The sequence below is a fragment of the Cavenderia fasciculata genome (assembly GCF_000203815.1).
Source record: "Cavenderia fasciculata unplaced genomic scaffold Scf_EU5ZYIE02H8LDV-5, whole genome shotgun sequence".
Taxonomy (NCBI): Eukaryota; Evosea; class Eumycetozoa; order Acytosteliales; family Cavenderiaceae; genus Cavenderia; species Cavenderia fasciculata.
The window spans coordinates 1,440,485-1,453,452 of NW_004457639.1; the positions used below are offsets into that span (position 1 = coordinate 1,440,485).

At 37.7% G+C, this 12,968-nt stretch overlaps 8 protein-coding genes across 8 annotated transcripts; 4 read left to right on the plus strand and 4 right to left on the minus strand.

Moving 5' to 3' along the window:
* Positions 1-78: 78 nt before the first annotated feature.
* Positions 79-549, minus strand: snrpD2 (LSM domain-containing protein; the record flags this gene model as incomplete). The annotated part of the gene is made up of 3 exons (XM_004354261.1): positions 79-222; positions 296-454; positions 520-549. 3 exons carry the CDS (start codon positions 547-549, stop codon positions 79-81), a joined length of 333 nt encoding a protein of 110 aa, XP_004354313.1.
* Positions 550-848: 299 nt separating this feature from the next.
* On the plus strand, positions 849-2,959 carry fntB (protein farnesyltransferase beta subunit; the record flags this gene model as incomplete). The annotated part of the gene is made up of 4 exons (XM_004354262.1): positions 849-1,712; positions 1,777-2,287; positions 2,525-2,720; positions 2,761-2,959. 4 exons carry the CDS (start codon positions 849-851, stop codon positions 2,957-2,959), a joined length of 1,770 nt encoding a protein of 589 aa, XP_004354314.1.
* A 761-nt stretch (positions 2,960-3,720) lies between these two features.
* ubqA (ubiquitin) lies at positions 3,721-4,866 on the plus strand (the record flags this gene model as incomplete). Its single annotated transcript, XM_004354263.1, has 1 exon — positions 3,721-4,866. One exon carries the CDS (start codon positions 3,721-3,723, stop codon positions 4,864-4,866), a length of 1,146 nt encoding a protein of 381 aa, XP_004354315.1.
* A 621-nt stretch (positions 4,867-5,487) lies between these two features.
* Positions 5,488-5,751, minus strand: DFA_10416 (uncharacterized protein; the record flags this gene model as incomplete). The annotated part of the gene is made up of 1 exon (XM_004354264.1): positions 5,488-5,751. The coding sequence occupies one exon, from the start codon at positions 5,749-5,751 to the stop codon at positions 5,488-5,490; it is 264 nt and encodes an 87-aa protein (XP_004354316.1).
* Positions 5,752-6,135: 384 nt separating this feature from the next.
* Positions 6,136-9,244, minus strand: DFA_10417 (uncharacterized protein; the record flags this gene model as incomplete). Its single annotated transcript, XM_004354265.1, has 7 exons — positions 6,136-6,290; positions 6,317-6,408; positions 6,615-6,649; positions 6,703-6,918; positions 8,549-8,625; positions 8,860-9,094; positions 9,242-9,244. The coding sequence occupies 7 exons, from the start codon at positions 9,242-9,244 to the stop codon at positions 6,136-6,138; spliced, it is 813 nt and encodes a 270-aa protein (XP_004354317.1).
* A 236-nt stretch (positions 9,245-9,480) lies between these two features.
* DFA_10418 (uncharacterized protein) lies at positions 9,481-10,668 on the plus strand (the record flags this gene model as incomplete). The annotated part of the gene is made up of 3 exons (XM_004354266.1): positions 9,481-9,920; positions 10,220-10,513; positions 10,626-10,668. 3 exons carry the CDS (start codon positions 9,481-9,483, stop codon positions 10,666-10,668), a joined length of 777 nt encoding a protein of 258 aa, XP_004354318.1.
* A 155-nt stretch (positions 10,669-10,823) lies between these two features.
* Positions 10,824-11,015, minus strand: DFA_10419 (uncharacterized protein; the record flags this gene model as incomplete). The annotated part of the gene is made up of 1 exon (XM_004354267.1): positions 10,824-11,015. The coding sequence occupies one exon, from the start codon at positions 11,013-11,015 to the stop codon at positions 10,824-10,826; it is 192 nt and encodes a 63-aa protein (XP_004354319.1).
* A 309-nt stretch (positions 11,016-11,324) lies between these two features.
* On the plus strand, positions 11,325-12,936 carry DFA_10420 (cytochrome P450 family protein; the record flags this gene model as incomplete). The annotated part of the gene is made up of 4 exons (XM_004354268.1): positions 11,325-11,816; positions 11,885-12,236; positions 12,307-12,862; positions 12,918-12,936. 4 exons carry the CDS (start codon positions 11,325-11,327, stop codon positions 12,934-12,936), a joined length of 1,419 nt encoding a protein of 472 aa, XP_004354320.1.
* Between the last annotated feature and the right edge of the window lie 32 nt (positions 12,937-12,968).

A 12,968-nucleotide genomic window follows, 5' to 3' on the forward strand; every position in this document is an offset into this window, starting at 1 on the left:
AAATCTAAATCTGATTTGTTTGTCCTTGCTTGATTGATATTGCTATTTTCTTTAAATTATTATTATTATTTATTCTTTTTAGTTACCCAATGGATTCTTTAATACCAAAATAACAGAATCACCTCTTAAAAACATTTTACTAATGAAACGATCCTTGTTTACTGGCTTTGCCTTCTTCTTTCCTTTACCTGTCTTTGGTACTTCAGTCCACATTTCTTTTACCTATAATAATATAGAATGAGTTTGTTAGTATACATACATACTCTCTCTATCTTTTCATTTCTTATCTATTTACATTTTCTAAAACCATATTACAATGACGATCGAAAGCTCTAACTCTAGCCAACAACTTTTTATTATTTCTAACGTTGATTAGAATCTGAGTATTATTTTTAACACTTTCCATCAATATAGATAAAGGTCCTGTTTCAAATTCCTTTAAATCATCTCTGTCCTATTAGTAGTAATAATAATAAAGTTAGTATAGTCACATGTCATGTCGTGTCGTGTCAAACATACTTCTTCTTGGTCCATTGGTGTACTACTCATATCTCTTCTCTTTCTTTATATATGTATATGTATATGTATATGTCAATCCCGATTGATTGATTTATCTAATTGTTAATATAAGTACAATATTTGATTGTCGAATAAAGTACAATGATCCGCATCTCTTTGGGAGAGAGGTACTGGTCGATCTCGAGTGAACTTCGAAAATTTAATTTTTTATATATTTGTTTGTGAGAGGGGTCAGATATAGGTATGATACTTTAGTTGTATCACATCATTCATTCCTTTTCCTTTCTTTTTTGTGTATATCTGTATATATTTGAATAAGAAGAGATAATATGAGTAGAATACAAGAGATTGATATTGATACAGATGAAGATTATAATAGCAATATCCAACAACAACAGAATAATATAAATAATGTAGTACAAAGAGAACCAATAACACCAACAGTAATAGCACAAAATGGAATGATTGCACAAATAATGGAAAAGAGAGCTGATCATAAAGATGATGAAACTGGTGAAGAGTTGGAACCTGGACTATTCAAAGAACAATGTGTGTCATTTGCAACTGATGCATTGGGTTATATACACGGTTCACATACATCGTTGGAGAGTTCTCGTGCATGGATCTGTTTTTGGAATCTACATGCATTGGATTTGTTGGGATACTTGACACCTGAAAGACTGCATGAACCAACTAAAACAACACAATCAAAGGTGGTAGAAGGAGAGACGTGTGATGGATCCATCAAAAGTCGTTCAACTGGTTTTTTAAAAAGACTACAACAACCATCTGGTGGGTTTGCAGGTGGAATGGATCAAGTCAGTCATATGGTATCTACCTTTGCTGCAGTTAGTGCATTGATGGTAGTCGAGTCGTACGAGGTGATTAATCGTCGTACAATGTACCAATTCCTAATGCGAATGAAGACTGCCCAAGGATCATTCAAAACACAAGAAGATGGTGAAGATGACTCACGTTCAACTTATTGTGCAATGGTAGTTGCCACCCTTCTCAATATTGTCACACCTGAATTGATACAGGGTGTTCCCGAATACCTTGCACGTTGTCAAACCTATGAAGGAGGGTTTGGAGGTCAACCTGGTGTAGAAGCTCATGGTGGTTATACTTTTTGTTCAGTTGCTGCTCTATCTCTACTAAATTCTCTTCATTTAATTAATTTTAATTCTTTATTGGTAAGATATATATATATATATACACACACATAATATGTTATCTAATTATTTCTATTTTTTCTAGAGATGGCTTGTAAATAGACAATTAGATTATGATGGTGGAATTCAAGGTAGAACCAATAAATTGGTTGATACATGTTATAGTTATTGGCAATGTGCATTGTTTCCTATATTGAGGGCATACGATGAATCATTGGCATCACAACATCATGCAATGTTTTATCAGAATATTGGGAATAGTGTAGACGGCAAACAACTCTTTAATCAACAGAAACTGCAGGAATATTGTTTGGTGTGTTGTCAGAATGTGAGGGGTGGATTTAGTGACCACCCTCAACGTGGTCGTGATTATTACCATACTTGCTACACATTGGCTGGTTTGTCGGTATCACAACACAATGATCTCTATCTTTCGGTCAATTGTATTAATGGTAGTCGACAAGAAATGCCTCCAGTTACTTTAACATCAGATGTCACTGCTCCACCATACACTCTATCCGATTGCACAGACCAAGAAAAACTATCTAATCTCATCGAACCAACTCATCCAATTTTTAATCTTTGTCTTCCAAAATGTATAAATGCTTTAAAATATTATAGATCTCTTAAGGAGGATCCTATCAACCAAGTCAAATAAAACCAATCATATGATTGCTTGGAAACCATTCCAACTAAAAATATTCTAGAAATATTCTATTTTTCAATCCAAAAATTAACTCTCTTGGAGTCGACTCGAAACATATAAACCTATTTGAAATAAACAATATAATAATAGTAGTAGTATAGGATGAAGTTAACTGTATTACATTTAGGTGGTAATGGACAAGTACCATTTATTCTAGAAGATGTTGATTCAAAATATACAATTGGAAGAGTAAAGAGAACTCTATGTGCAAGATATAATATACCTGTCAAATCTCAAAGATTAATCTTGGGTGGTAGACAATTAAAAAATAGGTTTGTTTCTATCTCTCTCACTCCTCTCTCTGTCTCTGTCTCTCAAACTTTGCTAATTCTAACTCTTTCTCTCTGATATATGTATGTATAGTAAAACATTGGAAGAATACAAAATTGATGGTGAATTTCCTTTACATCTTGTGCTTCGACTCAGTCTCTTTGCTGTTGCTCCTGTGAGTAATCCAAATGTACGAGTGGCTGGTGAACAACCACCATCAACGACTGCTACACTACCAACACTCGAACAAGAAGAGGCTGGTATTGTCGAAGTAGATGACGAAGATGATTAAAAAAGAAGAAGAAGAAAATAAACATGTAACTGATGATGTTCTGAAATAAACTTAATTAAGTGAGATGAGATAGAGAGAGAATGTGAGCTAATCCGTTTAACCGCTGCGACAAGAAGTGTGCTTTAAAATACAGTACGAAAATGACCCTACCCAACTCGAACTTGGGTATTCATGAAAAATTAAAATAAATAAAAAAAAAATTTGCGAACACAATTGGAAGAGAGAACGTAGTCTTGCTTTGATGAACACTCTTCTTTGCAGCATATGAGTAAGGGTGATTCATCGAAGAAGAGGGGGGTTGAAATTAATTTTTTAATTTTAGATTTATTTTTTTACAAATTTTTGTTTTTGAAAAGTACTGCTCAAGAAGAGAAGAGCATAAAAGCAAGTAGCTCCTCACACTCATTTTCATTATCAACCAATTTTGTATACTTCTCTTCTCTTTACAACTAATTATTAATTATTTCTCAACCACTCAACCAACCACCTTGTGTATATATATTTTTTTATTGTGTATATATTTAAACAAACAACTCCAATTCAACTTGTATAAAAACAGCAACCCCCCCATTTCAATTCAATTATATTATATTCAAAACTTCTTTATTTGTAAGTAGTACTAGTTATTATTATTATAATACTATATAGTTTATAGTAATTTTTTTTTTTAATTTTTACTCAACAAAGAAAATATATTTTTATATTATAAAGAATAATTTAATAATAATTAATATTTTAATATTTAATAATAGTAACAAATCATGCAAATTTTTGTAAAAACTTTAACTGGTAAGACCATTACCTTGGAGGTTGAAGGTTCTGACACTATTGAAAATGTCAAGACCAAGATCCAAGACAAGGAAGGTATTCCACCTGATCAACAACGTCTCATTTTTGCCGGTAAACAATTGGAAGACGGCAGAACTTTGTCGGATTACAACATTCAAAAGGAATCCACTCTCCATCTTGTCCTCCGTCTCCGTGGTGGTATGCAAATCTTTGTCAAGACATTGACCGGCAAGACCATCACTCTTGAAGTCGAGGGATCTGACACTATCGAGAATGTCAAGACCAAGATCCAAGACAAGGAAGGAATTCCACCTGATCAACAACGTCTTATCTTTGCTGGCAAGCAGCTCGAAGACGGCAGAACTTTGTCGGATTACAACATTCAAAAGGAATCCACTCTCCATCTTGTCCTCCGTCTCCGTGGTGGTATGCAAATCTTTGTCAAGACCCTCACTGGTAAGACCATCACCCTCGAAGTCGAAGGTTCGGACACCATTGAAAACGTCAAGACCAAGATTCAAGACAAGGAAGGTATTCCACCTGATCAACAACGTCTTATCTTTGCCGGTAAACAATTAGAAGACGGCAGAACTCTTTCCGACTACAACATCCAAAAGGAGTCCACTCTCCATCTTGTCCTCCGTCTCCGTGGTGGTATGCAAATCTTTGTAAAGACCCTCACTGGTAAGACCATCACTCTTGAAGTTGAGGGATCTGACACCATTGAGAATGTCAAGACCAAGATTCAAGACAAGGAAGGTATTCCACCTGATCAACAACGTCTCATTTTTGCCGGTAAACAATTGGAAGACGGCAGAACTTTGTCGGATTACAACATTCAAAAGGAATCCACTCTCCATCTCGTCCTTCGTCTCCGTGGTGGTATGCAAATCTTTGTAAAGACATTAACTGGTAAGACCATCACTCTTGAAGTCGAGGGATCTGACACCATTGAAAATGTCAAAACCAAGATCCAAGACAAGGAAGGTATTCCACCTGATCAACAACGTCTTATCTTTGCTGGAAAGCAGCTCGAAGACGGCAGAACTCTTTCCGACTACAACATCCAAAAGGAGTCCACTCTCCATCTCGTCCTCCGTCTCCGTGGTGGTAACTAAATCACTCAAAATAAATCTCCACCCCAATAGATTTGATATTTGATCATCTCTATCACTCCCAACTCAATTCTCTCAGTCTTTATATTATTTGTATTGTTTTGTATTGTTTTGTTGATCCAATTCTCTTATTTGTATTAATTTGAATTGTTTTGTTATGGTCCCAATTATCTCTTTGTGTGAGAAGATGGTAGCATCCGGTGAGACACCTCTAGAATTATTTGTGTTGTTGATGGTCTGATTCAATTTGTATTGATTCTTATTGTTGTGGAATTTGTCATCGTGTTGATGGTCTCATTGACTCTTTGTGCGCCACCCAGACAAGAGGAACCCCTCTCCTCTCCTCTCCTCTCCTCTCCTCTCCTCTCCTCTCCTCTCCTCTCCTCTCCTCTCCTCTCCTCTCCTCTCCTCTCCTCTCCTCTCCTCTCCTCTCCTCTCCTCTCCTCTCCTCTCCTCTCCTCTCCTCTCATCTCATCTCCTCTCCTCTCCTCTCCTCCCGGCCATCGGTGTCTCTCTCTCCCATTCACCTGCTTCAATGGTGATGATGATGAATAGGAGTAGGTTACTACTTGTAGGTAGAGACGCACTATAGAGGTGTCTCTAGCTGCAAGTAGTAACCTTAGTCTAGTCAATGCCACGAGCAAATGATGAATGCGTCGTGCCGAGGCCACTTCCCAACCAAGAGAGGGCACCTCCTCCCGGCCATTGAGAGGCACCTACCTCTCCTCCATGAGAGGTACCACCCTCTCCTCCCAGCATTGTCCAAGAGAGGCACCCTCCACCTCTCTCCCAGCCTTGAGAGGGCACCTCTCGCCATTGAGAGGCACCACCCTCTCTCTCTCTCCAGCCATGAGAGGGCACCACACTCCCTCCCTCCCTCCTAGCCATGAGATGGCACCACCCTCTCCTCCCGGCCATGAGCTCCACCCAGCCAAGAGAGGCACCCTCTCCTCTCCTCTCCCAGCCAAGAGAGGTGCGGTGCCTCTCCTCCCGCCAAGAGAGGTACCCTCTCTCCTAGCCAAGAGGTGCCTCCCTCTCAAGCCATCCGCCTCTCCCAGCCAAGATTCGAATGGACGACGATGACGACGATGATGATTATGATGATTATGATGGTGAATAGGCTGCAAGTGAGTCCTGAAATAATTAGTTGTAATAATGAGAGGTGAGAAGCAGCCGTATGATCTCTCTCTCCTAGCCATGAGAGGCACCATCCCTCCCTCCCCTCCCAGCCAGCTGGCACCTCTGCTCTCCCAGCCAAGAGAGGTACTCTACTCAACTGTCCAATTGGCTCTTTGTATGGTCGAATTGATTATTTGTATTGTTGATGATCCAATTCTTTGTGGTTGTTGTTTGGTCGAATTCTCTGTATGGTCCAGTTGTTGATGGAGAACTAGTCGTAGTAGTATTTGTTGATGCCGAAGCGGATCCTTTTGTAGTCGTATTTGGTACCAACCAAAAGTATATCTTGATGGACTGGTCGTTGCAGTCGTCGTTGCAGTGGTTGATGCAGATGTTGATCCAGTGGTCGATGTTGGAGTAGAAGCGCTGTTGTGCTGACAGTCGCCGATGCTGTGGTTGAGGCAGTTGTTCAGACTACTCAACCAACTAACTATTTGTGTTGATCGTCCAATTGACTATTTGTATTGCACAATTATTTGTATTCGGCTGTTGTTGATTTGATATCATTGTTGTTGATCATTGTTGTATGGGTTTTGACATTATCCCAGAGTGTCTATGATGGTCGTTCTTGCATGTCAAGATAGCTACCTCTTGAATGTGACTGTAGCTGCAAAGATATCTATCTATCTATCTATCTATCTCTATCTATCTCTATCTAACTCTTGATGAATCTGAAATAGGGTGTAATGTTGCTGATATGAAGCTAATGTTGTTGAAATGATTTTGTATTGTTTTTGTTGTTGTTGTTGATGATGATGATGATGATGATGATGGTATTGTTGTTGTCAATTCAAGTTGGAGACAGGGTCTAGCAACTGTGTTATTGAATGTAGATAGTAGTAGAATAGCTATTTGCAAATTGTAACTTGTTTGAAACTAATGTGTTAAAATTGATGTAGAGGTGTCTCTAGCTACAAGTAGTAACCGCACCCCAAGCCAAGAGAGGCACCTTCCTCTCCTCTCCCATCCAAGAGAGATACCTCCCTCTCCTCTCCTCTCCAAGCCAAGAGAGACGCCTACCTCTCTGCCACCTCCCAGCCAAGATTCGAATGGATGATGACGATGACGACGATGATGATTATGATGATTATGATGGTGAATAGGCTGCAAGTGAGTCCTGAAATAATTAGTTGTAATAATGAGAGGTGAGAAGCAGCCGTATGATCTCTCTCTCTCTCTTTCTCCTAGCCATGAGACGTATCACTCTCCTCTATCCTCTCTCCTAGCACCTCTCCCTACCTGCCACGGACTTGATGATGGTGATGATTATGATGATTATGATGATGAATAAGCTGCAAGTGAGTCCTGAAATAATAGTTGTAATAATGGAGGTGAAGAAATAATAATAATGTTTGTGAAAATTCCTGAACAACAACTCTTCCAACCCCACCAAAATAATAATAAAATCAATTTAATCCCACACACAACCACTCACTCTTCGTCTTTGTAGCGACACGTCCCCAACCTCCTTCTTAGTTGTCGAGATATCTGCAGCAGCACCGTCATTGTTACCTTGGCACCCCTCACCTCCTACCAAGGGTGGTACCACTCTCTTCCCTCTCCCCTCTCCACCCATCCAAGAGGCGCCTACCTCTCTGCCACCTCCAGCCAAGAGAGGTACCGCCACCCCCTGTCCACCTTCCAGCCAAGGGAGGTACCCTCTCCTCCCAGCATTGGCCAAGAGAGGCACCCTCCACCTCTCTCCCAGCCTTGAGAGGGCACCTCCCGCCATTGAGAGGTACCACCCTCTCCTCTCCTCTCCACTCCACTCCACTCCTCTCCTCTCCTCTCCACTCCTCTCCTCTCTCTCTCTCCTCTCCTCTCCTCTACTCTCCTCTCCCTCTCCAGCTATTGAGGTGACTTTCTCTCTCGTCTCGCGAGGTTCCCATCTCCTCCCATTGGCCAAGAGAGGCACCTACCTCTCCTCCCAGACCCTCCCTCTCCCAGCCTCAGCCAATAGAGGCACCCTCTCCCAGCCAGCCGGCACCCCTCTCCTCTCCCAGCCAAGAGAGGAGGTCCTCTCTCCCAGCCAAGAGGTGCCTCCCTCTCCAGCCATCCGCCTCTCCCAGGCATGAGAGGCGCCTACCTCTCTGCCACCTCCCAGCCAAGATTCGAATGGACGATGACGATGACGATGATGACTATGATGATGAATAAGCTGCAAGTGAGTCCTGAAATAATTAGTTGTATATGAGAGGTGAGAAGCCATATGATCTCTCTCCTAGCCATGAAACGTATCACTATCCTCTCTCCTAGCCATGAGAGGCACCATCCCTCCCCTCCCAGCCAAGAGAGGTACTCTACTCAACTGTCCAATTGGCTCTTTGTATGGTCGAATTGATTATTTGTATTGTTGATGATCCAATTCTTTGTCTTGTTGTTTGGTACAATTCGACTCTGTATGGTCCAGTTGTTGATGGAGAACACAAATAGTTAGTTGGTTGAGTAGTCTGAACAACTGCTTCAACCACAGCATCGGCGACTGTCAGCACAACAGCGCTTCTACTCCAACATCGACCACTGGATCAACATCTGCATCAACCACTGCAACGACGACTGCAACGACCAGTCCATCAAGATATACTTTTGGTTGGTACCAAATACGACTACAAAAGGATCCGCTTCGGCATCAACAAATACTACTACGACTAGTTGATCGTCCAATTGACTATTTGTATTGCACAATTATTTGTATAGCTGTTGTTGATCATTGTTGTATGGGTTTGACTTTATCCCAGAGTGTCGATGATGGTCGTTCTTGCATGTCACTAACTCTATCTATCTCTAGCTATCTATCTCTATCTATCTCTATCTAACTCTCGATGAATCTGAAATAGGTGTAATGTTGCTGATATGAAGACCATGTTGTTGAAATGATTGTTGTATTGTTGTATTGTTGTTGTTGTTGTTGTTGTTGTTGTTGTTGTTGTTGTTGATGATGATGATGATGATGATGATGATGATGATGATGATGATGATGATGATGATGATGATGATGATGGCGACGGGGTCTAAGCAACTGTGTTATTGAATGTAGATAGTAGTAGAATAGCTATTTGCAAATTGTAACTTGTTTGAAACTAATGTGTTAAAATTGATACAAGAGAGAGACTTTGTTTCCCCTTTTTTTTTTTGTGAGATTGCACTTGAAACAAAATCAATTCAAGCCAAGAAAATAAAAGAGCTCTCGATTGCAAACCATTGTGATAATTTTTTGTTCTTATTTATCTCTATATTCAATGAGCAGTAGGTGTATTAAAAAGTTATAGCTAAATTAGAAGCAAGATTGAATTACTAATTCGAATTCTTCTATCAACTACCAAAATCTAAAAAATATTAGGACAACCTAGAAAGAGAGATCAAGAAGAGGAAAGGGCCTTCAGGGAATCTGTTAACCTCTTTGGTTTAGATTGTTCAACTACGAGACCGCCAGTCGATATGGATTCCGAAGAAGAAAGTGATGATGACTACGAAGACTACGACAATGACGTTTCCGAAGTTGCTGATTATTTTGGTGAAGGTTATTATGATGATGGTGTTGGTTATGATGATGGTTTTGGTTATGATGATGGTGAAGATGTCTTTGAATCAAATATGGACACCAAATTCGATCCAAGTAATAATAATAATATCTTGGGAAATCGCAACCACCACAACCAAAACAATAGCCTTGGCAGTAATAGTAATAGAAGTAGATTTGATTCTAATGCTGATCATGGTTTTGATAGTGCAGAATTTCAACAATCAATTCTAAATAGCATTTTGAATACCAAATTCGATAATAATAATAATAATTATAATAATAATAATAATAATGGCATGGATATTGATTATGAAATGGAATTAGATGACAATGAATTTGTTGAGGAGGGAAATAGGTTAATAATAATGTCGATGCGTATTGAAATATGTCGTTTTGATGGATTCACACTAAACAAAATTCGCGAGTATTTGAACCAATACTATCTTTCTTGTTGGTTGGAGTAATCGTGACTCAAGAATTAAGGGAGACGCGATTCATGAAGCAACAAACCAATTCCACTACAAAACATTAAATTCTGAAACAAACTCAATGGTATTGGCAGAAAACAGAGAAAAATTACTAGAGTATGTCCAACCAAATTTAAATCAAGACTATAATTAAATAACTAACTTTTTTTTGTTTGCTAAAATTTAGAATGAGTAGGGAGTATTATTGGTACGAAGCTTTTAGTCTAAATGGAGAGTATAGATCCTTGCGAATGGATGGTGATGAAGAGAAAAAGGGGACTCTAGACAATATTGCCCAAAGAAAAAATGAATGTGGAGCAAGAATGATTACTGGAAAGACGGCTATTACCAAACGCAAGAAGGTTGTACAAAAGTACAAATATTGCAAGATATGCTCATCAGAGCTTAAATCGAGTAGATTGAATCCTCGGGTAGTATGGGATCAATACTGTTGCGGTGATTGTGCAGAAAAAGGTGGAAGGTAATTCACCTTTAATTCATCCTAATTTATGCATTGCGAAAGGGTGTCAATCTTGGATATTGTCCTATGCAGACCACAAGTCATTCTGTAAACACCATCTTCATGAATATAGAATGGGGAGACAAGAATTTAATCGTGAAATGAATAATAAATAATTATCAATCAATTTGTTTTTTTTGCATTAATACATCCGAGGTTTCAATTGTATGTTTCGAGTCGATTCCAAGAGAGTTAATTTTTGGATTGAAAAATAGAATATTTCTAGAATATTTTTAGTTGGAATGGTTTCCAAGCAACCATATGATTGGTTTTATTTGACTTGGTTGATAGGATCCTCCTTAAGAGATCTATAATATTTTAAAGCATTTATACATTTTGGAAGACAAAGATTAAAAATTGGATGAGTTGGTTCGGTGAGATTAGATAGTTTTTCTTGGTCTGTGCAATCGGATAGAGTGTATGGTGGAGCAGTGACATCTGATGTTAAAGTAACTGGAGGCATTTCTTGTCGACCACCATTGATACAATTGACTAAAAAACCTCTTTACAAATTGGATGCATTCGTCTCACTCAAATAATATTAGGAGGGACGGTCAATACCCCCACCCACCCCCAAACACTAAAGTGGTATCTTTTTTGATGGATTGATAGGGGGTATTAATATAAATCTAATCCTCAGAGATTTGTTTGTTATTGTAATACCCTTGGTATTATTGTACATAAACATTTGGTTATAGAATTAAATTGTTCTTATGATCGAATTAAATATCTTGTTACAATCATTAAAAACAAAAATAATAATCAACAAATCATGATAATTAAAATATTAGCTCTATTATTCCTAACCTATATAATAGTATCATTCTATATAAAGAATAGAAAATGTCATCCTAAAGAACCCAAATCAATTGGTATTGCATTACCATTGATTGGACATCTCTACAAACTCGGTAAACAACCTCATCGTGGATTATTGCAACTCGTCAAAGAAAATGGACCAGTCTTTAAAATGTGGTTTGGTGATCACTATTCAATCATTATCACCGACCCCAAATTAGTTCATGAAATACTAGTACGTCAATTCCATATCTTTACCAACAAGAATAGAAACACAATCTTGGAATTATTCAGTAGTGGATACAATAATATTGTTCATGGCCGTGATCAAGACTGGAAAGAATTACGTACTGTAGTTGCATCTGCATTTAGTAATCGTAAAATTAGAAATATTTCCGATCTAATTGATAATGAAGTTAATTCATTATTAGTAGAATTATCAAATCTATCAGATTCTGGCCAAGTTGTAAGAAATAGAAAAACAAATTAAATTTTAATAATTATTAATATTTCTTCTATCTATCTATTTCTTAGTTTAATCCTCAAATGACATGTAAAATATTCTCATTAAATATTATATTTAGATACGTATATTCTATTCAATTAGAGTATGGTGAACGTGCACAAGACCCAAGAACATTGGAAATTATTAATCAAACTGATAGACTGATGAAATTAATGACTAGACCATGGAGATTTATGAAAGGTATCTCTTGGGTACACTTTCAATACGCCAAATATTTCGCCAATCCAATCGAGCTGGTCAAACAAGAAGTTCAAAAGATTGTCTATGAACATCTTGATACAATCGATCCTGATCATCCACGTGATCTATTAGATCATTTAATTACTACTATTGGTGTTGATACTGATAAAAACCTAACTAGTAAGAAGCTAAAATATTAATATTAATATTTATTTATTTATTAAATTAATTAATATTTACTTTTATTTAGGAATAATTCATTGTGGAATTGATTTTATATTGGCAGGTACGGAAACAACAAGTTCAACAATGGAATGGATTATAGTATATTTGATCAATTATCCAGAATATCAAGAGAAATTATACCAAGAGATTGTCGATGCAACTGGGTCACCAGACTCGCTGGGACAAGAAAGACATCGCAAAGATACACCACTATTCAATTCATTTGTAAAAGAAGTGATGAGAATGAATTGGACTGTTCCATTGACAGTTGGAAGAGAGTGTAGTGAAGATGTTATGATTGGAGATTACTTTATACCAAAAGGTGCCCAAACCTACCAATTCCCATACGCTCTAATGCACTCATCAGAATATTGGGATGAACCTGAAATATTCAAACCAGATCGATTCATCAATAATCAACATTCTGATATATTTATGCCTTTTGGTTTAGGTCCTAGAATTTGTGTTGGAATGAGTCTGGCAACTTCTGAAATATTTGCTCTTGTCACTAATCTAATTTTAAAATTTAAATTGTATTCTTCAAATGGCAAAGGTGAAAAAGTTGATACTTATGAAAGTATGTATTTAAATATTATTATAAATTATTATTATTAATTATTAATTATTATTATTTAGAATTTACGCATTTGATTAGACCATTAAATTATAATGTCAAATTGGAAAGAA